General features: G+C 42.9%; 1 protein-coding gene across 2 annotated transcripts; it reads left to right on the forward strand.

Annotated features, from left to right (window-relative positions):
* Window positions 1–5,883: 5,883 nt before the first annotated feature.
* Window positions 5,884–18,133, forward strand: ppm1g (protein phosphatase, Mg2+/Mn2+ dependent, 1G). Of its 2 annotated transcripts, none has more exons than XM_057022292.1 (14): window positions 5,884–6,048; window positions 6,337–6,473; window positions 6,877–6,946; window positions 7,042–7,127; window positions 7,204–7,333; window positions 7,557–7,668; window positions 9,339–9,514; window positions 9,905–10,080; window positions 10,165–10,296; window positions 11,497–11,599; window positions 11,731–11,862; window positions 11,943–12,072; window positions 13,467–13,566; window positions 13,748–18,133. In XM_057022292.1, exons 2-14 carry the CDS (start codon window positions 6,363–6,365, stop codon window positions 13,949–13,951), a joined length of 1,662 nt encoding a protein of 553 aa, XP_056878272.1. In that variant the 5' UTR covers window positions 5,884–6,048; window positions 6,337–6,362; the 3' UTR covers window positions 13,952–18,133. The 2 variants fall into 2 exon arrangements, with proteins under 2 accessions (XP_056878272.1, XP_056878281.1); XM_057022301.1 differs by having other exon boundaries at window positions 9,908–10,080.
* Window positions 18,134–24,564: the final 6,431 nt, after the last annotated feature.

Consider the following 24,564-nt stretch of genomic DNA (forward strand, 5'->3'; position numbering starts at 1 on the left):
AGAGGACACGTACCCAAGTGGTTTGGCATTGAGGATTCCTTCAACTTCAATCAGAACGGTAAGTAGCACGTCTTCAGGCACTGCCTGGGCCCCAATCACCACTTGTAAGGCCCTCTTGACTGAGCTAATCTTCCGCTCCCAGATCCCACCAAAGTGTGGGGATGCAGGTGGGTTGAATCTGAATGTAATTTGATGTGAAGCTGAACTCTTCTGGAGCTGTGGTTCAATGTCAGCGAAGGCTTCCTTCAGTTCTCTTTCGGCACCTCTAAAGTTGGTTCCTTGATCGGAATAAATTTCTGATGGGGTTCCTCGGCGAGCGATGAATCTCCTCAGAGCCAAAAGAAAGGCGTCTGTGTCCAGGCTATTTATTAGATCTAGATGCACACACCTCGTCTCAGGCACTTGAAGATCAAGCCCCAGCGCTTCTCGTTACGGCGTCCAACCTTCACTAGATAAGGTCCAAAACAGTCGACTCCCATGGAGTAGAATGGCGGTTTGAACAGTCACAAGCGTGCTGCTGGAAGATCAGCCATAAGAGGTACGGTTGGCTTTCCTCTCCATTTCTTGCACTCTGTGCAGGTTCTCTGGATGTGCTTGACCGCCTGTCGTCCTCGCAACACCCAGTACTGTCGTCGGAGCTCTGCAAACACTCGATCAGACCCCGGATGCAACAGCTGATTGCCCACTTCTCTAATAAGGAGTTTCACCCACTTGTGATGAGGTTCCAGAACAATGGGATGAATGTCAACTGGGTGTGGTTCTTCCATGCGTCGGAAGCGGCCTCCAACTCTAATCAATTCGGTTGCCAAGTCCCACTCTGGTGAGAGACAGCTTAGTCGGCTGTTACAAGACACCTGTTTCCCCTTCCGAAGAGCCTTGACCTCATCAGGGAAGCTGTCCGTTGCCTCTGAAGTGGTAATTACTTCTGCTGTCCGAGTGAGGCCACAGAATGTGCTTCGCTTGAGTTCTTCAGTACCCTCTTTCTCCATGTTCATTGAAGCTGACGGCCAATGTTTGGAAGACTGGCGGAGAAAAACTGGACCCTCTATCCACCGGTTTGGGAGAATAAGTTCAGCCACGGTCTTCCCGCGTGTGACATCATCGGCTGGGTTGCTAGGGGAGTCGACATATCTCCACTCATGATTTTGGGTGAGCTCCTGGATTTCCGAGACTCTTGTGCCGACGAAAACCTTGAATCGACAGGACTCGGATCTCAGCCAGTTCAGGACCATGGTGGAATCCATCCAGAGAGAGGTGCTTGAGATGCTGACAGTGAGCTCTTTTAGAATCAGGGCTGCCAGTTGTGCTCCTGCTAAGGCCGCACATAGCTCAAGACGGGGCATGGATATCTGTCTTTTGGGGGCTACCCGAGATCTCGCCATCACAAAGGACACATGCTTGTGGTCTAAGCTCTCAGTGGTCAGGTAAGCAACTGATCCATATGCTTGCTCCGAGGCGTCGCAAAAGACATGCAGATTGTAGGCCTCGGCCTGGCATGATAGCTCTGGTGGGAAATAAGCTCTGGGCAGGAATAATTCAGCTAGCCTTGGTAGCTCTTGTTCCCAACTTGTCCAAGCCTCAAGGAGGTCTGGAGGAAGGTTTGGGTCGTCCCAACTTCTGCCTTTCACCCACAGTCTCTGGATGAGCACCTTTGCTCGTGTAGTGAAGGGGAGAATTATGCCTAATGGGTCATACTGACTCGACAGTACTCTGTAAATATTGCGCATTGTAGGAAGTTGACTCTGGTCTTAACCTGTAACTTAACCTGTCTGAACGGCAGTGCCAGCTCAGTCCCAATGCATGCTCTTGTGGGTCTGGATGTTTTTGTGTTATCCATAATTCCGTGCTCTCAACCTTGGCACTTGAGGGTAGATGAGCGACGGCGTCTGGATCATTGCTCGCCCACTGCCGGATCTCGAATCCTCCTTCCTGGAGGACCTGCCTCAGCTTATCTACCAACCATCTGGCTGATGTTACCGTTGGGAGGCTCTGAAGACAATTATCAACGTAGAATGACTGCTCCAGAGACTGAAGGATTTCTTCGCTGCCTCTCTTGTAATCCTTGACATGCTTCTGCATTGCAAAGGTTGCACAGGTGGTTACGTCAGGTGGTTCGTCTTGTCTCAGGTTCTGCCAGATGAATCTCAGCAGAGGCTGGTCCTCCGGTAACAGGCGCACCTGATGGAACATTGCGCGAATGTCTCCACTCACCGCTACAGGATGCTGTCGGAATCTCAGTAAAACTCCCAATAGAGACGGCCCAAGGGCCGGGCCTGCGAGCAGTTGTTCATTCAAAGACAAACCTTGGTAGGAAAACGAACAGTTAAAAACAAGGCGATGTTTTCCATTGTGCTCCACGAGATGGTGGGGAATGAACCATGACTCCTCTGACTGGTTTACTTCATTCGGGTGCAATTTCGCAACACATCCTGCATGGATGAGCTTCTTGATCTCGTCCTCATAAATCTGGGCCTTTACTGGGTCTCTCTTCAGCCGACGTTCAATGCTCCGTAGTGATGCCATCACGGCCTCCATCGTAGCACGTAGTGGTGGTGCATCCTTCTTGCAAGGCAGAGGCGTGGCATATCTACGTGTGTCACCAACCTTCACTCGAACTGTACCTGACTCCAAGGTTTTAATTGCCTCTTGGTCCTGTCGGGAGCGCACTACCAACTTCTCACTTCGGAAAGGCAAGACATCAACCTGCCACAGTCGTTCCACCTGGCGGTATAGGTCATCGTGAGTGATTGGACGTTGGTGAAGTAGAGGGCCTGTGTTTGAACCTGGTGGGGTGTGAGACCATCTGGTCCTTGCAGCGCCCATCCCAGCTCGGTATTGACGGCAGCTGGTCCTCCACGTAGGCCTAAGCGGACCTGCTCCTTCACTGCGATTAGACCTGTATTGTCTGCACCAATCAGGAGAAGGGGATACACCTTGTCAAAGGACTGAATTGGAAGTCCTCGAAGATGGTCGTAGCGCTTCTGCAGGGCTGCCACTGGGTAGGACTGTTCTGTCAAGGACAGGCGACCAGCTGTGAAGGCACCTTGAACTTTGTGTTTCACTTCGGGTTTGGTGGCAGACGATATATGGAAGTCCACTGAGGAGCCTGAAAGGTGTGCCACGTCATGGCGTATCGTTCTCAACGCCATGGACTCTGCTTCACCACTCAGGCCGAGGTAGTGTACTGCTGCAGGGAGTATAATTGTGCGCTCAGCACCGTCGTCCAGGATTGCGTAAATATGTAGGGTTTTATTGCCATGGCTCACAATGACTGGGACGACCTTTAAGTAAACTTTGCTCGACTGCTTGGCAGGGATAAGAGTGGTCCCGACTGTGGGAGTCGTGAGATACACTTTGGAGCTCGGATTGGCGATTACATGCAGGACCTTGAGGTGTACTTCTTGACACTCGCTGCATGCCTTCTTCAAGGTGCACGATTCCATTCCATGGTTACTACGACCACACCGTCTGCATCGCTTTCCTTCGGTGATCCACCTCTCCACCTGCTCCGGTGTACATGTGGCAATCCTGGGACACTGCGAAAGGTAGTGGTCGGCACCCTTGCAGAAGAGACAGATCCGCTTGTCTCTGGTCTCTTTCTTTTCAGGCTGGCTAATGCTAAGGGTGGAACCTTGTTCCCAACCGTGGTACACTGCCACAGGGTTGTTCCTCGGTTTGATGGTCTCTCTCTTCATCCTGGAGGACTCCTTACGCTGGTGCCGTTGTGCCATCTTGTCCGACAGTCGTTGCACTTCTGCCTTGCCTTTGAGCCACTCGGAGAGGTCTTGCAAGCTGTAGGGGTTCAAACTGTTCATATGGAGCCGTCCCTGGGTGTGTAAATATTCCACAAAGGAGTCTCTTAAGAATCTTGGAAGTTTGCTGAGGAGGCGATCTACATGCCCTGACGACATGAGCTCTCTACCGTTAGGACCCTCAATTGATATCAGCATTCCCACCAACAGCTGGACCTGCAGAGCAAAGTTCTGGAATGACTTAGTGTCACCTGACCTAACATCAGGTGAGTTCAGCAGGGCAGCGATCTCACTCTGGGCCAGTTGATGGGGTTGCCCGTACTGTTGTTGCAAAGCTTGCATTGCTGCTGAGTACGGTTGGGCATGATGTCGACATGACTGGGCGATTAGTCGGGCCTCTTCAAGGACAAGCTGTTCCATGAGTACTCGGTATTTATAATACTCCGATAGCTGTGGATGGGGACCAAGGAGATAGTCAAGGGCCATCTTGAGATCTGTGAACTCTCGTTCGCTGTCATGCTCCAGTTTAGGGAGTCTGGGCACGGGGACAGGTTGGGTTGGAGGCTGATGCACAAATGGTGGTGCTTGTGGTGTACTTGGGTAGCCTGGGTAAATGGGAAAGGCTGATGCGGTTGGTTGTGGTTGGTGCTGATATGGATGATACTGTTGAGGTAGCTGGAGGGTGGACGGTTGCTGACTAATGCTGCCATACTGATGAGGAACTGGTGGTAAATAATCTGAAGATGAAGGGTATCCATTTGCCCCTGTTGAAACCTGGAGCACGGGTGGTGTGAATGCTGGTTGATTTACTGCACTGGAGGTGGTGGACGACTGATGCAAGGCGATGTACCTGTGGCCGTGGTCACGGGTTGGATGAGGCGACTCCGGCATGCTTGATCCACTGCTGCCGCTGTGCTGCTCCACTTCGTATTCATCTTGGCTGTCTGAAGGAGAAGACTTATCTCCCTTCACAGTTTTAGGCAACTGTTCTGGTGGAGGTGGCCTTCTTTGTCCCACTCCTTGAGTGGTGGACCCCATCTGATGCCCGAACACTGGCTCTGGCTGCCTCATTGTCCAAGTGGTATCGACCGGCGGACTTGATTGCTGCAGCCATTCAGGGTTGGCATTAATTGTCTGGGTTTCCACCAAGGACGGTGGCAGCATTACTTCAAAATCTTGAAGATATGCTGGAGGGCGCCTCCTTCTGGTCGTCTTTGGTAAATCTTCTGAGGCCACTCTCTGCTCTGCCATGTTTTAGCTACTGCAGGTGGGGCTGATCCGGCTCGAAGGACCAAATGTGAGGGATTTAGTGCAAATTATGAGAATCCCTCTAATAATTTGCCAGTCTCCTCATCTGCAGTGGGCGCTCCGGTCAGAGAGTCACAGGACAGCAGGAGAGTGCACTCAATGGCTTTATTCAATAACAAAGGCAGTCAAGTTTGGGTGTGGTATATGCCGCATGGGCATCAACGCATCGCTGGCTGCCTTCTTCAGAAGTTCACAATACAACAGACCAAGAAGAAACAATGGCCGCCAAACATATTTATAGGGCCTGAGGACCTCCCCAGCTGCCCAAGCACTGCCCGAATAAAATAAGGATAAAAATAAGACAGAACGGGGAAAACAAGGAGGAATTCTGTACACAAATATTTTTGCATCATTATCTAACAGACAAATTGACCTTGAATGAGGTACCAAACCCCCAAATGCATGGGGCCCAAATCCATCCAGGGGTGGACCTATTTCAGCTGCATATGGTTCCAGCATCCTTCTTGTGACCACGAAAGGGATAAAACAGTCAAGAAAATGAAAGAAGATTGAAAATTTATCAGGCCATCATTTCAAGCAGACTGTTATTGTCTGTAAGAGAGCCAACACATTTCTGAACCTCTGCTAAACCAACCTCCAATGTTCTTTTACCATCCCATTTAATAATTTGTTACTTTCATTTTCAGTATCAGTAATATATAACTTCTGATCAGCAATACATTGAGAAATAAGCTTTTTGTATTCACATGTTCGTTTATTAATGTTATGTTTAGAGAGGGTTAATGTCTGGAAATATTAAAGGAAAATGTACTTCTGGATCCAGAGGCGCTGCACTTTTAAGCACAGTTTTGGGACACGCCCCTTTTCTTCCAGCGAAAGGGGCGCGTACTAATTCACTTCCTCAACCACTCCAGATTCTCTTTCCGACCTGTATTGAGCGGCTTCTATTTCCACACGTGTAATCTTGCCTATGTTAATCTCTCTCGTTTGGACTAGTGTTTGACCTCATCCTGTTCTGTTAAAATAGGTAAATTAACGGACGATGTAGGGTCCTTTTTACAACTGCGCACCCGCTTGCATAGCAAGGCAGATGTTATGGTTAGAAGTTAAGCCGGGTTTGTCCATGTTAGCCTGCTGATATTAGCTTGCTGATGCGTCTACATTTGTTGTGTTGTTGCTAACGCTAACCTTTAGCTAGCTAGCAACCGCAACTCTCCGAGCTCATTTAGGAAGCTGAAGCGTTTTGATAATGCCGGATTTGTGTCTATTTCCCGAAGCTACCCTGAGATATTTGTTCGTGCTCTCTTCTTTTCAGGCGAATAGCCATAAGAACCGACAACAATGGGGGCTTATCTGTCACAACCTAATATAACGAAGAGCTCGTCTGATGGCGGCAACAGCAACTTGAGCTACGGCATTTCTGCCATGCAGGGATGGCGTGTGTCCATGGAGGTGAATATGAATGAAACCATATTAACCGGCACCTGAACGGAGTGAATCTTTAGTGGATCTTAAGTTGTTAATAGGGGCATGAAGAGGCTTGAATGATTTATAGTTATGGCGTTGTTTGGATTTAGATAATCAGTGTTTGCAGTTTGTCGCACGCCTAAAATGGTCTGTGCTGCTGTCGAGGTCCATTTAATCAGTTTTATTGGTTTACTGTGATGAGCAAATCTGAAACAATCAAATCTAACAGCTGAATTCAAGTAAAAATCTTATATTGAAGTAACCAACTTAGAATGTATGAAGTGTAACCACAATTATAGTAAGAACATTAACCAACAACCAAAGGTAATGTGTTTTGTTCAACATATAGTTCCCCTTTAAAGAATAATCTTTTTTAATGTCCCTTCAGGATGCTCACAATTGTATCTTAGATTTTGATGAGGATACTGCCATGTTTGCTGTTTATGATGGCCATGGAGGTAGGCTTGACTGTAAAATGTAGTTTGATCTCATGGCTTTTAAACAACATTTTTATTCAGAGCATCATGTCTGCTCTAATTGCCATTTCTTCTAGGTGAAGAAGTAGCACTTTACTGTTCAAAGTACCTTCCAGATATCATCAAGGAACAGAAAACCTACAAAGACAGAAAACTGCAAAAGGTGAAGCTGTGTCTGAACCCTGTTTTGAATGCTACAATAAATCTCCTGACACATTTCATTTTACTGTTGTTTCAAGGCTCTTGAAGATGCTTTCTTGGCCATTGACAGCAGAATAACCACAGAGGAAGTAATTAAAGAGCTAGTCCAGATAGCTGGACGACCCACTGAGGAGCCCCCATCTGAAAAGATGGCAGAGGAGGATGATTGTAAGTAGGGCTGTTCACCTTAAAAATGTTCACTTCAAAAATGTAAAATCAGGCTGTCACAATGGCTGTCATTGTTTCTATGACCTTAAATTCTTGTAGGAAAAGTTTTCGGTGTCTTCGTGTAACGATGTTTTTGCTAGCTATGACATCCATGAGATGGACTTCATACAGGTGTCTATTAGTCACATGTGCAGGAGCGTTCCATGTTCTCTCCCTCTTTCAGTGGAGACAGAAGAGGCCGCTTTGCTCCACGAAGAAGCCACAATGACCATTGAAGAGCTGCTGGCTCGCTATGGCCAGAACCTCAACGCTGTCAAACACGCAGCAGCCATCAGGTAAAAATCTTTCATAAATGGAAATAGGATCAGATTTTACATTTGTATGCATGACAGATTAGGATATTTATTTTTCTAGAGCAGTAAAATCACACAAATGGCTTCTGTGTCATTTTAGGAGAACTACTGGTAGCTGAACTATAATAAGCTTAAGACAAATTCCAGCCTTTAATTATCACTTCAGTGATGGAGGTTATATGGTAGCTGGTGTGTGTTTGTCTGTATGCCTGTTGCAAAATAATTCCAAAAGTTTAAATGGATAGCCAAGGGGCTTTGAACAAAAACCTAGTATGTTATGTAACCTTGTATTACTACTGACTGCATACATTTTATACTATACTACGAGTGTAAGTCACAATGTGTAGGGAAATGATCTGCTTGGCAGTGGTCTTTGTTCTCTTAAGTGTTTTTTTTTTTTTTTTTTAATTTTTGTTGCATCACCTGTTTTCACAGTATTGTCTTAGGATTTAACGTTGTTACTGTGGCCCATAATAACTCCCTTTTTGATTTATTGTGAATTTTATGTATCTAATTTTCCCTCTTATTGTTACTAAGTTACCGAGACTTATTAATGATTTGTGTCTTTACCAATACCACATCCCCATCTTTCTTATTATTAAGGGGAAAAGTCTGTGTTCACCTGAACAACTCAACGAAAAGAATTACCGTAGATTCTGGACTACAGAGCGCACCTGATTAAAAGCCGCATAATCAAATTTTAGAAAGAAAATCAATTTTGTACTTATACAAGCCGCATCGGATTTTAAGCCGCAGGTATCCCATGTAGTAATATGAAAAATTAGCTCAAAAACATTCATTACCGGTATATGTTTTATTACTGTAAGAAACGAGTCACTGACAACGAGCAACAGACAGGTAAGAAACAACATCCACTCTTTTCACTTGTATGTTTGTACAGAGACCTTAAATCCAATTTTTATCATGTGAGGATTTTTTTTAAACTTTTTTTATTAATTTAATCTGCTTAGCAACACAAACAAATATAATGTACCGGTAAATGGTGTCTGTAATGCAGCTACCTTGAAATATAGGTTTGTATCAGCTACACACAAATTACGTTGTTTATGCTTTTTTACTCAATCAACGATCTAAAACATCCCGATGGCCCACCTCTAAAATCTTCTGTTTTCATCGCAGTGGCGATTGCTTTTGCCTTCTGATTTTTACAGCAGAAACATCATGGCCGCCTGCTCTGTGTCTTCCAGAAAGTTTTCAAGCTCGGGCCACCTGCCATGTTTACATCTAAAGTTTTTGTTGTCTTTTTGCTTTGTATCAGTTCTTTATGCGGGCGTCTCCACCTTCTCACCATTGATTCATTTATGCCAACATTACGTGCGGCAGCTCGATTTCCTTCTTCAACCGCCAGAGTCATCGCTTTTAACTTAAAAGTCGCATCATATGCTTTTCTTCTAGTATTTTCCATGTTGATGAGGGTTAGTAAAAATGACTGATTCACAGTAGTTGTGAATCAGTGCGCTTGACTGATCATACAATTTCATTGGACATCTGTCTGTACCATTAACAGTGGGTGAATGTCACACTTTGTGTGTTTATATTTTTAGGGACAGTCAGAAAGATGATAAATAATATTGTGTAAATGCAGCCTTCGGTTCCTGAGATTTATTGTGCTTCATGTGTTTTGGTTCTAGTGCAGCTACTAAGAAGGCAGCAAGCTCTCACTCAGAGTCTTCAGGGGAGAAAGACTTAAAAGAGGGCATTAATGGAGAAATGGAGGAGGAAACCAATGGAAAGGCAAAAGAAGTGGCATCTGGGTCTAAAAACAGAGTTTGTCAGAGACAAGAAGCAAATGAAGCCAGTGGTCAAGGTGAGCTGAAAGCTTGTGACGGTCACAGACAGAATTGCTGCTCTAAGATTTAAGGCTAAGTGACACGCTTAGGCTCGCTATCTTTAACAATAATTACTATTCCTATATACTATTCTTGGGGGAAAAAACTGTATTCTGTTATAAATTAAAGGTATAATTTGTAGTTTTTTGTGAGGATGTGCAAAGTTCTTTGTTCAGTTTTGTACCAGCAGCAAATGTCCCAGTTTGAAAACCAGTGAGTAAAGATGGAACCAAGAAGTACATTCACACATTTGCAGACAAGCTTTTACAGCACACTGTAATTTATTGTTGTTGTCTTCCAGCACTTCATAATGTTGAAGTGCTGGAAGAGAGCAACAATAAATCAAAGCCTATGTTTGCTTCCTCCAGCAGCCAACTGTGGAGGATCAGGAAGTCCAAATGGACAACAAAAAAGCAGTAAGACTGAAGGAGACGCAGGGCCCTCCTGCTCTTCTTCCTCCAAGGACGTGGGAGACACCAAGTCAAAGTTCTTTGATGACAGTGAGGAGTCTGAGGAGGGAGAAGAGGAGGGCAGCGATGAAGAGGTGAGGACATCGCACGAAAGTAAATGTGATGATGAAAAATTCAGCTTGTTGACTTCAGATTCACAACTTTCACCCTACAATTAGGATGGCAGTGAGGAGGAGGAAGGTGACAGCAGTGAGATAGAGGAAGAGGAGGATACAGAGGAGGGGGAGGAAGACTCTGAAGATGGAGAGGAGGAAGAAATGTGTCTACCTGGAATGGATGGCAAGGAGGAGGTGTGTATGAAGCTGGTCTAAAGTAATTACATTGTTAAATGTTTAGATAAGAAAAACTGTATTTATGTTTTATTGATTTGACCCGATTAGTCCAGGCAAGTCGGTCATGAAGGACGTGCCGACTTTTGCTGAGTTGATGGATAAATTGAAGCTTATTCAGGGTAGAGCTTTTGTGTCTAGGTGACATCAGTTTTGAGGGGTTAGACAACTGGGGGGGTGCACTCTGGAGAGTCCAGACCTCCGCCAAACAGGTAATTTCCCCACATATTGTGATTTACACCTGCAGTATAGTATCTACAGTATAGGCAGTAGTAATACAAGGTTACATTACCTAGGAGGTTGCTTGATAATCAAAGCTTTGACTTTGGAAAATCACAGGTTAAAGCCCCTCCATAATCCAGAACATCACCAAAATGTTATCAGCTCTTCCTCGGCCAATTATCAACATTTCTTGCAAGTTTTGTTAAAATCCGGTCCTAAATTTTGAGTTATTTTGCTAGCAATTAAATGCTGCCTGTTGCCTAACCTCCATGGCCGAAGTGATTGAAGGTTAGGATGGTCTTAAAAACACGCAATAAAACCGTTGGTGTATAATTAAACCATATGGCAAACAGTTTCTGGTTAAATATTATCCAACATTTTAAAAAACCTAGTCATGTGGCTGTTTTCAAGAGAGCTCAGAACTAGACAAATGCATTTCTTCCTCTCTAATAAGTCTGTTGCTTTGATCAATGATCTCTGGAAAGTGAGCTGCAATGTTTAGACTAGAAGAGGTAGATATTAAGATTCAGATTCAGATCCTTTATTGTCCCACACGGGGAAATTTACAGTGCAACAACAGCAAGAGCACGCAGAGAAAAATAATAGAATAGAATAGGATTTGGAATATACAAAGAGGATGTACAGTATATTTACAATAATCCAGATAAATGGATACTCGGCCTCTGTATACCTGTACATAGTACAGAGGGTGAATACAATATACATATCAGAATATATAATATTCAGATTGTGTTAGCGGGCGTTATGTTTATTGTGCAGTCTGACAGCAGCCGGCAGGAAAGATCTGCGATACCTCTCCTTCACACAGCGAGGGTGGAGCAGCCGCTTACTGAAGGAGGAGATATGAAGTTATTTCAATGCTGTTGCACAACTTTACGTTTTAAAAGTCGAATTACATTTCTGTTCACACTTCCACAGCCCGGATCAGACAGTGGTACAACGGCTGTTGTGGCTCTGATCCGAGGAAAACAGCTGATCGTGGCCAATGCTGGAGACTCTCGCTGCGTCGTTTCAGAGCGAGGTGCTGCTCATGCTGCTCATTTGATGTTTTTTCTGAAACTGGTTGTACTTTGTTGCACAATGGTCTTTGCTTAGTTACGGCCTTACCTCTGAAAACTGCAGCAGTTTTTTTTAAAAACAGTTTTCCTGCAGGGAAAGCTGTGGATATGTCGTATGACCACAAGCCAGAGGATGAGGTGGAACTTGCTCGCATCAAAAATGCCGGAGGGAAAGTGACCATGGATGGTCGCGTCAATGGTGGACTTAACCTCTCCAGAGCTATTGGTACGTTCACCTTTTGGTGAGATATACTGTGATTTGTTGTTATTATACAAGTAATATTTGTTTCTCCACACTGTTCTAAGGTGACCACTTCTACAAGAGGAACAGGGCTCTGCCTCCAGAGGAACAAATGATCTCTGCGATGCCTGATGTCAAAGTTCTGACGCTAAATGAGGACCATGACTTCATGGTCATCGCCTGTGATGGTATATGGTAAGTTTGGGTGGAATTTATTCTACATTTCTTATGAAGACATGTCTGTTTAAATTTAGGAAAATATTTAATATGGATCAAATGTCATCTTTCCCCATCTTCCTGGGGTGTGGTGAAGCCACTTTCACACTGCAGAAAGATTGCAGGTCTTTTCGGCAGTGACCGCATTGTCATGGCATTTCAATGGCGGGTCATTCAAAATAATGACTGCTTGTCTCGCCTGCAAATTAAAAGCTGTCCCTCATTGTCTTGCTAAATTACCTGATGATGTTGATGTACCTGCCTGTCACTTTCTGATGTTTAACTGTCAACAGAGACTGACCTCTGAAGGACAGAGATTTTTCCCGTTTTTTCAATCAGACAAATCAAATATGGAGCTTCACGATTTTTAATGGAAGCACGTACGTCATGCGAGGGAAATCCCGCTGTTGGAGGTTGTTTATAGTGATATCACACACCTTTTATTGATCATGGTCGCTCTTTCACAAGATCACAAGAACTGCAAGCTTCTCAGCCTCTGCAGGGAAGAAGAGATTCAGAAGCAGATTTCGGTCACTGTCAGTTATTTTTGGCAGCATTACCAGCCTCTGATGCAGTGGGTGACCTTATTATGAACTTTGCAAAGTAATAGCTATGTGGCCGCTCAGCACTGGCTAACCCCCCGAGTATCTCCAGCTCTCCAGCAGCTGAGCCACCTGTGTCCTGTGCATGAGGATGCAGAGGAAATGGTTTGCTCTGGCACAATCCTTGGCACTTTTCTGTCCCACTGCACACCACTGACTGAAAAGATTACAGCACTAGTGCCTGTTAGTCTCATTTTATTTATGTGCATGAAACTTGGAGCTGTTGGGAGGAACACAAACTATATATTCCGGCAGGAATGCAAGACATGCAGAAATATTATTAGCTAACAAAAATTTATTTTCAAAAATTCTTCAAATAAATTCTTTGGCAAGTACTTCTTCGATTAGTAGCCTAATCACTGATCATCAAATTCAACAAAATAATAAAATGTCAAAATCTTTCCAGATTAGGCACAATTTGCTTTCGCTGCATTAGCGTGCAGACATTGTTCAATCTGCACTGAGCTCGTAAACATTTCAAGGAGCAAAATACAAAACAATGCTGACATCCATGCTGTCCATTGTTTAACTCACAGTGTTTCAGTGCATGTAAAGGTGTAATGATGAGATGACGTATGAGAGGAAGGAAAGAACAGCCATGCACCTCTCAGCAGGATGGTCAGACCTGCTACTGCTGGCAAAACGAAAACACCCGGCAGTCAACCTGCGTTACATAATCCCGCATCAATATGCTAATTTCATTGTAAAAGCTGCATAAATGTTAAACTCCCCTCCATTATCTTGATGCTCATGTATGTTGTATGTATGCAGGAATGTATTGAGCAGCCAGGAAGTGGTGGACTTCATCAGTGAGAGGATCAAACCTAATGAAAGTGGCCATGTGAGATCACTCTCATCCATCATAGAAGAGGTGAGACCCGCCACATTTTAATTATAATGTTCACGGTGTACATACTATAAACTTGTTTTGTGTAACCCATTAAATCGGTTTCCTCACTATAAAGCAAGTCATGTTCGTCAAATCAAAGGAAATGGATTGTATCATAAAGTCATTTGGCATATTTTTGAAGCTCTGCATGTTCTTTTGACAGCTGTTGGACCACTGTTTGGCCCCTGACACATCTGGAGATGGGACTGGCTGTGATAACATGACTTGCGTTATCATCACTCTGAGGCCGCACCCATCCGCCACCAACTCCGAAGACACAAAGAAGAGGAAGCATCAGGAGGAGGCTGGAGTGACAGAGGAGCCGGAAGAGAACGGAAATGACAGCAAAAAAGCAAAAAGTGATTAAAGGCTGACAGAAACTCTCCCAGGAGGAGTATCTGGTTCCAAATTTCCACTGATATGCCGCAGACAGATTTTGTTCAAAATTAAACCGTGACCTCACAAACATGAGCTGAATCGTAAAATGGAAATAAGAGCTATGCTGATGCATACAGATGTGCTCTCATCACCAGTGTAGCTCCTATAGGTTCTGTTTTAGGCAGATTGTTTAACACCACCTCCTTTTGTTTCTTTTTGTCATTGGAAAGAGGCAGGAGATGCTTTTTCTTCTTTACTTCAGATGTGTTACTGACATAAGTGGCACATCTCATTTATAATTATGTAGAAGGAAGAATTGAGACAAACCAGGCAAAAGTCGTGTGCTTATTAGCATTTCACTATCTCTGCATCCAGGTGCTGCATCTTCTTATGCCAAGAAACCTTTTTCCATGCAGCACACTGACTTTGATTCACCCTTTTTAAATTGCTGCTCAGATGTGACAGCCTGACTTCTTTTTTTGCAGTTCTAAAGCATAAAATGTGCACGTAACTCCCAATATAAAGCTGTGTAGTTCTCTCCAGTATGCTTACTGCACTGAAATAAGTGCCATTAAAAACTAAGATAACTTTTTTACAGATCAGAAAGTCAGAGAGGCCCTTTAATGGCTGCAGGTTTCACATTTGAATGGAGAGGAGGCTGATGTCCCTTGTAGCCCCACTTCTTATGTGAAGTGAGAGAACATGTTTAATGGTATAATTTCATATTGATATGACATGCATCTCTTTAGGAGCAGTTGATTTGATGAGAGCAAGAGGAACTGAAGGAAGACTCCAGTTATTAAGATTACAATTTCTTGTTTAAAATTTCCCAAGGTTTCGGCAGCTGGTGACCTTTTTTTTTTTTTAACCTGTTTGGATATGATGGCGTCTGTGCAGAGGGATGAAGATTAAAGCTGTGGGGGCAATACTGCAATACTTTAACTCTAGGAGGGCAGTTATCCATCATCCATATCACTGATCATGTTTATGCTCCACATTCGGACTTTGTTTCCATATAATAGGCTGATGAAATGATCTGTTAATTTGCTAGTCAGGTCTCACTTTTGTTATGGGGGGGGTAATATTGGTAAAGAAACCCTAACACCATTAACAGAATCTGTGTTTGAAGCCAGAATGCTGCTTTTTATTTTCATGATGAAATTATTTGAACAGAAAATGGAAAGCACCCGTGCTATAGTGTGGATGAATGATTTTTTTTTTTCCTTTAGTGGCAATGCTGTTGGAGTCTGGTGCATGAAGACAGTTTAACTGCTATGGTCTTAATATGCCGACGCCTCATGAACCATGTTGACTGTATCGTGTGACTTAGTTTTTTTTCTAGTGCACTATCTCGTCATCGTGCCCCTTTTTCTGTACATAGTTTTTCAATACTTGTAATTGAAGAAAAAGAAGACTTTTTCTTTGTAATTGTGAGTTAATGTGACATTTTTGGTGTATAATCTTTTGACACCAATATGTAATTACATACAAATTCATTTTTAAAAAAAATCAAACACTGTCTTAATTTATCCTGTCAAGGTTTGGGCTGAAAGGTTAGATATGCTTGCTGTGTTTTTGACTCTCCTGCAGATGGCAGCAAAGTCATTTATTATTACTTCAGCTGGTTTTTAAAAAAAGATTTTGGCGGCAAGATGGCTAATTTGCACAAAGTTTGCCGTTTCACTCTGCCATCTTTCTTCTGCAGTGAGAATGTTCCAAGGCCCAGTCCTGCCCTCTGATTGGCTGTTGCTCTGCTGGTGGCTGCACACTCTCCTGAGGATCACTGCTGCTGCAGAAACAATAGAACGGGAGAGAAGGAAACACACCCTGTCCTTGGAATCTAAAAATGTCGTCTCACCCGCAGATGCATGCGTTTTCTATCTGTGGCAGGAAGGATGTTTTTTGTTCATTCTGCAGATAAGTGCCTTCACTGCTGCCTGTAGATAAAATGAATATGTGCAAAGTTTCAGAGGTGATCACAGAGAACTTTACTCATTATGAAAATGTTTGTTTTAAGAATCTTCTGTGAATTTACAGTGCTCCATTCTTGCCCAGACTGCTGTCCTCCAAATCAGCAGCTTTTTATTGCCCACAAATCAGATTCACTTTCTTTTTTGTCACTATTAACATCCCAGTCTCACCTATCTGTAGTTTCTCACATACTCTGAGATATAACCTTTGCACACCAACTTTTCAATGCAGGAACTGCAGCTTCTACCATAGAGTTCTACAGCAGCCTGGTTCAGACCGTGTGTGGGTGTAGAGAAAAGTCGGAACAATAGGTATTGTCATAGTGAGACAAAATATCTTTAGGTGTTCAGCGTGGGGGAAACAAATCCAGGAGTTCAGATAAGTGATTTGAGAACTTTATTACCAGCTGGGTCTCGGACAGACAGCCGCACACACTGACGTTCACAGCCAAAGACGCACCTCCAGGAATGCGTTGGAGACCACATATCAGTGGGCGCTGACTCATGTTGTACATAACTGCGACTACAAGCTTATAGAGCTGATTATACTCGTTATACTTCTTATACATTATGAAAATATACATATCAAAAGATAGAAGTTAAGAGATTAAAATATATATTCATTATTTTCCCACAGTATACACAGGAAGTATTCATCATTCGTCTGCTCTGTTCATGTGGTTCTGACTTGTCAGAAGTTTAACTCACACATAAACATTCAGTATGTATAGTTGCAGTATGAGTATAAAAAAACCATATAAAAGGTGCTGCAATTATTTTGATAGAAGACAATACTATTTGTATACTTCTATTGTGCACATTTCAGTGATAATTGAACAGAAAACATATTTAATCATCCTGATTGTGTGTGTGTGTGTGTGCTTGGATTCCCATAAAAACATGCCAGGTTATGCCTGTTAACAGATATAAAAGTCATTATTGATGTGACTCTGTCCTTGGTGGATATGGCATAAGGCGTTATGTTACATTATTATTTCATTAGTGGGTGTTTTTTAGTTTCCTGTTTTCCTTTTACCTCTTTTCTGCACACTGACACTTTTCATATCATCAATCTGTTTCTTTTCTTTTCCTGTCCTTTTCTGTGCCTTTTGAACACATGACAGATAATTCATTCTTTCTCTAGGGAAGTTCAGATCGGTACTTCACTGTTAGTTTAATCAAGTTGGCATCATTGATAAAGTTGGGTTATAGATGATAGATATGAGCAGTTTGCTCAGCAGAGGTTAGTCTTTTTGTTGGCATAGAAACCAGTTGCTAGACAAATGAGCAGAAGAAAAATTCTATCTGAGACAAATGGTTGAGTGTGTAGCTGGGGAAGAGTAAAAGAATGAGAGTGAAAATATGTTCGATGATGCAAGACAAGCAGTATGTTGGAGGATCACATCGCTACTGTTTCCACATCTTTCTTCTCAAAGCAGAAGAAGTTTTAGAATATGATGCTCACATTTATGTTAATTCAGATTCTGAACTGAGTTTAAAGAAGAGCAGGAACAAGAGAAAGAAAATTTTTGTCTTCACTTTTCCCATTTTGGGGAAACAGGGGGGGTGCATATATGGGTACACTCCTGGATGGCCATTGTGGGTTTTGGTATATTGCTCAAGGGTGACTGTGAAGGTGTTCTGATACCTTGCTCTAAGACCAGAACTCATTCCATGTTTTGTTTACACTGAGAACGTTCTGCTTCTCGGATCAGACTCCCAACAGACTGAGCTACATGTGGTTGTCTGAAAAAGAAGAATCTGGATTTGACCTATTCAGCATGGCTGCCAGTGTGAGGGCACTGACTCATGTGCAGAACATCAAGCCTTCTTTCAAGATTTTCTCAACAGATTCCATCCTGCCAATGATCCTGGATTGCAATAATTTAGGGACTGGTCAGACCTCAAATCCAGAGAAGACAGTATGTTCCATGTTCCTGCCTCAGCAGCAAGAAAAGATAAGGATTTAGAAGGAGAATTGTGGTGTACCATCCACGAAGCACACCAACAGAATCACTAGCTTTAACCAGCGGAAAAGTATTTAAACACAAGATGGTCAGTGAGACATTATATGCTTGCATTAAGTTCAAGAGATATATATTATATGTAATCCAGACTGGCATCAGTATTGACTGTGTTCTACTTGTATTGTGTTTGAACTGAATGAATTAAATCTGTAATAAACATCAAATAAACACCAATTGCAATAAAAACTTGCTTCATTTGGAAATCTGTTGTGCCTTTTACACACGCGTAAATCTTGTTGATTATTTCTTTTCTTTGTAATATTTCACTTTGAAAATAAACAAATGAGTAGAACTTGGACTAATACATGAACTCCATTTTGTAATACATGATCTAACAAAGACCAAAGGCAAATATTAACCATATATGTTGTTTACATTATTTGTAATTGGGATTACCATAAGTAAGTTTCTCTTGAGTATTTTAACATATAAATGTGTATTTGTGTTGAATTAGCCCACCGCAAACTCAGTGGATCCACCAGACACATGGGTTAATATAATAACCCTGGAGATTTAACAGCAATACAATTATTGTTAACAACAACCATAATAGTACTTTTGTATTTTTGTACTTTAGTAAAACCAAACTACATCGAACTATAAAAACAAAGGTTTTACCACAGTTTTGCCACTAAGAGAACAGTGTTTAAAAAAAGAGATTTCTGCACACTCTTCAAGGAGCTTGTGAATTAAAAATATTGCCTGATAGTCTTGTGACAGAATTGAAATGATGTGGCAACAAGAAGTTCTGCAGTGTACATACAGCATGTGACACAGGGCACCAATATCTAATGACTGAAGGGAGACATAACCCTCCTAATACATGGTCATGCGGCAACAGACCTAATTAAATGTACTTTGGATGTTACGGCAGCTGCTGGCAGCGCCTGAAATCCAGATGTGTTAGTCGCTTGTTGTCATACCATTGAGGTTGGCGTTGAGCCGTGTTGTCCAGGGAACAGGTTCTTCCCGGTTCGGAACCACACGTTGACTATAAATCACAAAACACTGCAGATTTCACTCTCACACCTAGAGAGCACCGGGAGCACTGTGAGAGTCATGTTCTTTGACTTCTCCAGTGCCTTCAACACAATCCAGCCATCATTGCTGAGAGGGAAGATGGAGGGAGCCAGAGTCGACTATCACCTGGCTGCCTGGACCACCGACTACCTCACCAACAGACTACAGTACGTGAGGCTCCGTGACTGTGAGTCTCTCTTCCTCTTCACTCTCTACACATCGGACTTCAGCCACAACTCGGACAGCTGCCACCTCCAGAAGTTCTCCAACGATACAGCCATCGTTGGACGTGTGTCTGAGGGGAACGAACTGGAATACAGGGAGGTCATCACCAACTTTGTCGCCTGGTGTGAACTGAACCATCTGCGCATCAACGCCAGCAAGACAAATGAGGTGGTGATCGACTTCAGTAGGAAGGCTTCTCACACTGCACCCGTGAACATCCAGGGTTTGGATATTGAGATTGTAGGAGTACAAATACCTGGGTGTTCACCTCATCAATAAACTGGACTGGACTCATAACACAGACGCCCTGTACAAGAAGGGCCAAAGTCGTCTTCATCTGTTGAGGAGACTGAGGTCCTTTGGAGTGTGCAGGTCACTGCTTAGGACCTTTTATGACTCTGTGGTGGCATCGGTGATCTTCTACTCTGTGGTCTGCTGGAGCTGTGGAAGCTCAGAGAGGGACAGGAAGAGACTCAACAAGCTGGTCAGACGGGCTGGCTCAGTCCTGGACTGCTCTCTGGACTCCATTGAGGAGGTGGGTGAGAGGAGGATGTTGACCAAGCTGACATCAATTATGGACACCCCTCTCACCCCCTACATGAGACTGTGGGGGCCTTAAGCAGCTCCTTCAGCAGCAGACTGTTACACCCACGGTGTAAAAGGGAACGTTACCGCAGGTTATTTATCCCAACTGCCGTCAGATCGTTCAACATGCACAACACTTAATTGTAGCACCAATAACCCAGGGTTGGCATATTTGCACTAACTAATCATCCTACCTCTGGAATGTCTTATTTGCACATCTTATTTACACCTTATTTTTTTCTTCACACTGTCCGACACTCCTCCTGTACATAATTTTTTTAATTTCTGTATATACTGTACAATGTACATAGCAATGTACATAATATTAGAGTCTTTTTATTTATTTATTTATTTTTTCTTTTAGTACTTTTCTGTATTGTATACCACGGGCTACCGCTGTAACGTGCAATTTCCCCGATGTGGGATCAATAAAGTCTTTTATCCTTATCCTTATGATGAAGAAAGGACAGCCGCCAGGTCAAACTGATAAAGATGCTGTTTCACTATCAAAGCTTCTCTAACTTAACCAGTTTCATCTGTTTACACGCTGATGATTAGGATGGAGTCTCTATGCCAGGATTGTGTCATTGGTCTGTTGGACAATTTTTGAGTTTGTTCTTTATATTTGTAATCTAAATAGAAGATGAAGATATTTAGCATAATAAATAATATTCATCTGAAACATTAACATTAAAAAGCTGCTGGAGGTCATGAAAAATAAAAGATCAAAATGAATCAACTAACCACCAAACCACATCTCTGCTCCTGCTAAACTAGCAGGAAAAAAATTCAGCTTGGAAAAAGAAGTGTTTTCATCATCTGCAGAATCAGACAGCACTTTACTGATGCTGTGCAACATGAGAGAGCTAAGTGATATGTACATGATCATGACAGATGTTTCAAACTGCTGATAACCAAAGTGCAATACCCCCAATTTAATCAAAGTTTGAAAGCAAGGTCCAGCGTATAAATTAACAGATATGTTTTCTAAGGGAGAAAAATATTCCTTCTGCTCCCAGGATCAACATCCCATAATTCAGAAAGCATACCTGCTGTGGTCAACTCCATGAAGGTACTGCTTCACGATCCAATCACACACATGGCCAAATGTTCTGGCCACAAGATTGATTACTGGGAGTCACCTTGTGTGTGTGAATTTGTGTGTGATTGTATGTGCTGGTATATTGGTTTCAGCTGGTTACATCTGGTTTAAAAGCCCATAGAAAGAGCAACAGGAGGCATCTATCTCCAACCTCTCAGTATGAATTATTAATCCTTGTTTTCCATAAGTCCTTGTGCAGAACTCTTGTGCAGTCTGTGTGTGTGTGGGGGGGGGGTTAGATATTGAGACAGAGGGAGAGAGAAAAAGAGAACATTTAGAGCTGCTCTCTAATGATATGATTAAAAAAAATGGGATTACAGAAAGTTTAAACCACAAATCAAAACATTTAAACATGATAACAACCCTGTGAAATGTGTTAAAGATCTCAGCTTTTCTTAACTCCTGCCTGTGACTCCTGCCTGTGACTCAACTACAGACATCTCCTCTCCTCTCCTCTCCTCTCCTCTCTCTCCTCTCCTCTCCTCTCCTCTCCTCTCCTCTACCTGTCCTCCCCCTTCTCCTCTCTCTCTACCCAGCCGGCCATAAGGAGGAGGGTCCCCCTACATGAGCCTGGTCCTACTTAAGGTTTCTTCCTGTTAAAGGGGAAAAATTGATTGAATTGATTGATTGATCAACTCATCACCAAATCAAATCAATCTTTATTTATATAGTGTCTTTTACAATCAAAATTGTTTCAAGGCGCTTTCCAGAATCCCAGGGCCTAACCCCAGACAAGCAACAGTGGCAAGGAAAAACTCCCCTTTAACAGGAAGAAACCTTGAGCAGGACCAGGCTCATGTAAGGGGACCCTCCTGCTGATGGCCAGCTGGGTAAAGAGAGAGGAGAGGAGAGGAGAGGAGAGAGAGGAGAGGAGAGGAGAGGAGAGGAGAGGAGAGGAGAGGGAGAGGGAAAGGGAGAAGGAGAAGGAGAAGGAGAAGGAGGGGGAGAGGAGAGGAGAGGAGAGGAGAGGAGAGGAGAGGAGAGGAGAGGAGAGGAGAGGAGAGGAGAGGGAAAGGGAGAAGGAGAAGGAGAAGGAGGGGGAGAGGAGAGGAGAGGAGAGGAGGAGAGGAGAGGAGAGGAGAGGAGAGGAGAGGAGAGAGGAGAGGAGAGGAGAGGAAACCATGACCCAGTGGGGTGACAGAGGCCTGTCAGGTGATCATGTTTCCGGACCCCGGCAGCCTTGGCCTATAACAGCATAGCTAAGATGTGACCTAATGATTAGACGACCCCCTAAATATGATAATTTGTCTATCTATGATAGTAACTGGAACTACAGAATTAGTAACAATAAGCTTTTTCAAAGAGGTAGGTTTTAGGTCTGATCTTAAAAGTAGCGATGGAGTCAGCCTCCCGTACCTGGACAGGGAGCTGGTCCCATAGCAGGGGGGCCTGGTAGCTAAATGCTCGGCCCCCCATTCTACTCCTAGAAACTCTGGGAACCACAAGTAGACCAGCATTCTGAGAGCGGAGCGGTCTATTGGGCTGATAAGGTATCACTAGCTCCTCTAGGTAGGATGGAGCTAGGCCTCTGAGGACCTTGTAGGTCAAAAGAAGGGTTTTAAAAAATATTCTAAATTTAACGGGCAGCCAATGGAGCGACGCCATTACAGGAGTTATGTGATCTCTTTTGTCAATACCTGTCAGAACTCTGGCTGCACCATTTTGGATCAGCTGGAGGCTTCTTAAAGAGTTGTTTGGACACCCTGATAATAAAGAATTACAATAGTCCAGCCTGGAAGTAACAAAAGCATGAATTAACTTTTCAGCATCATGTAGCTTCCTAATCTTTATGATTTTTTCTCAGGTGAAAAAAGGCACTTCTAGAGACTAATTTAATGTGTGAGTTGAAGGAGAGATTTTGATCAAAAATTACTCCTAGATTCCTCACAGAGAGACTAGATGTTAATGAGATACCATCTAGAGTGAATCTATCCCTAAGAGGTTCAGGACCAAACACCATAACCTCAGTTTTTCCTGGGTTAAGGAGGAGGAAATTTGAAGACATCCAGGACTTTATGTCTTTAAGACAGGTCTGGAGCTTCACTAACTTCTCTGTCCATCCATTTTTCTTTCTTTGATTTCAGTACATTATTCCACCAATGACTGGGAAAAAATGAAAATAGCATGAGAAGGGGTGTAATAAGAATAAAGGACCAGTTTTGACAGGAAAACGGAGGAAAGAAAACAAAGTGGTAAGTTGAGAAAGGAAATGTGTGTTTGTCCAGAGGCAGGAGCTAAATGGACAGAGATAAAACAGCAGTTTCACTCTGTTAGCATTCCAGGTGTTTGTCATTCTATTTAAACTGCCCACTCTATTATTTATAAAGAAGAATTCAAGATAAAAATACATATTTACACTTATGGTGACTCTCCAAACACATGAACATCATTGATGGGAGTTGAGAACACACTCACCTCACAGGGGTTTTCAGTCAGCTGATAAGAAACCCTGGTTCAACCTCCTGAATTTTTGTATTTCTATGCCACATTAATCATTTTAACATTTCATAACTCTGGATTTCCCAGCTCAGACTGAATAGTTAAATTTCAAACACTTGTATCTTGTAAAATTCTCACTTTTGTACTCATTCACTAACCCAAACATATTTACTCAGAAGTTTTCTTTTTCCACCTTGTCTAAAATTATTTTGTCTTTGTCTTTGCTTAACAACGGATTTTTAATTTAACAATTCTATCCACACACACCCTGGGCTTGTTAAATGTCAGGACTGATGTCATTTAATGTTATGCAATGCTCCTACACACACACACACACACACACACACACACACACACACACACACAATGTTGATTATTGCCTTCAGCACTAGCATCTTTCTATTGTCACAATGTGTCTACATGTGAGGTAACATTTTACATGTTTCTGTCTGTTCTGGACTCGAGTCCATTAATGACATGTAAACAACAGGGCAACATAATATCAGGTGTTTTTGTCTAATTTTATTGTCTTCGGACCACTTTCCTATTAAACATTAACTTACAATTTCTTCACTGTCTGCTTTGATCCAATGAAGCTTAGAAAAATATGCCTTTATGCCATTACATTTTGAAGAACAGACTTTGCTTTAATGCTTTAAAAGTTGATAAATGTCAGCAAATGAAACTGAGAAGAGAAAATCGAAGCTCATATAACCACAACAGAGTTGCCATTCACAGCACGGAGAAATGCTTGTCAGGTAGAGCAAAACAGTTGGTTTCCAAGACAAAGTTAATCAGTGTATACACCCCCCCAACACACACACACACACACACACACACACACACACACACACACACACACACAGCATCTAAGAAGAGAGACGCCACTCAGCAAATGTCACATGACAAACTTCAAAATAAAGCACTTGCATAACTTCTAAGACTGTGAAACCAGATTCTATTCACAATGATCCTGTCTGAAGTTTCTGTGGTCTCAATCTGACTCATCTACTTTGTTTCTCTGTGTCCCCCAAAAAAATCACTTCCTGCCTCATGATGTGCATCAGCTGAGCACAGCATGGCTCTTGTATCCTATATATGAAAAAATCACTACAACTCCAGTGAAGATAGAAAGTAAACTGTGTAGTTGCAGTTTGTGAAAGCTATTTAGTAAGCAGCTATGAAGCCAAATTCATGAATTTGTCCTCTTAGAAAAATAATCAAACACACAAAA

The sequence above is a fragment of the Takifugu flavidus genome, chromosome 2 (genome assembly GCF_003711565.1).
Source record: "Takifugu flavidus isolate HTHZ2018 chromosome 2, ASM371156v2, whole genome shotgun sequence".
Classification (NCBI taxonomy): domain Eukaryota; kingdom Metazoa; phylum Chordata; class Actinopteri; order Tetraodontiformes; family Tetraodontidae; genus Takifugu; species Takifugu flavidus.

Excerpts from the sequence above, each read along its gene's own strand:
- ppm1g (XM_057022292.1), top strand. The coding sequence starts at position 6,363 with ATGGGGGCTTATCTGTCACAACCTAATATAACGAAGAGCTCGTCTGAT. Across the intron at positions 12,073-13,466 it reads ATCGCCTGTGATGGTATATG|GAATGTATTGAGCAGCCAGG; the intron begins GTAAGTTTGGGT and ends GTATGTATGCAG. Across the intron at positions 13,567-13,747 it reads TCTCATCCATCATAGAAGAG|CTGTTGGACCACTGTTTGGC; the intron begins GTGAGACCCGCC and ends TTCTTTTGACAG.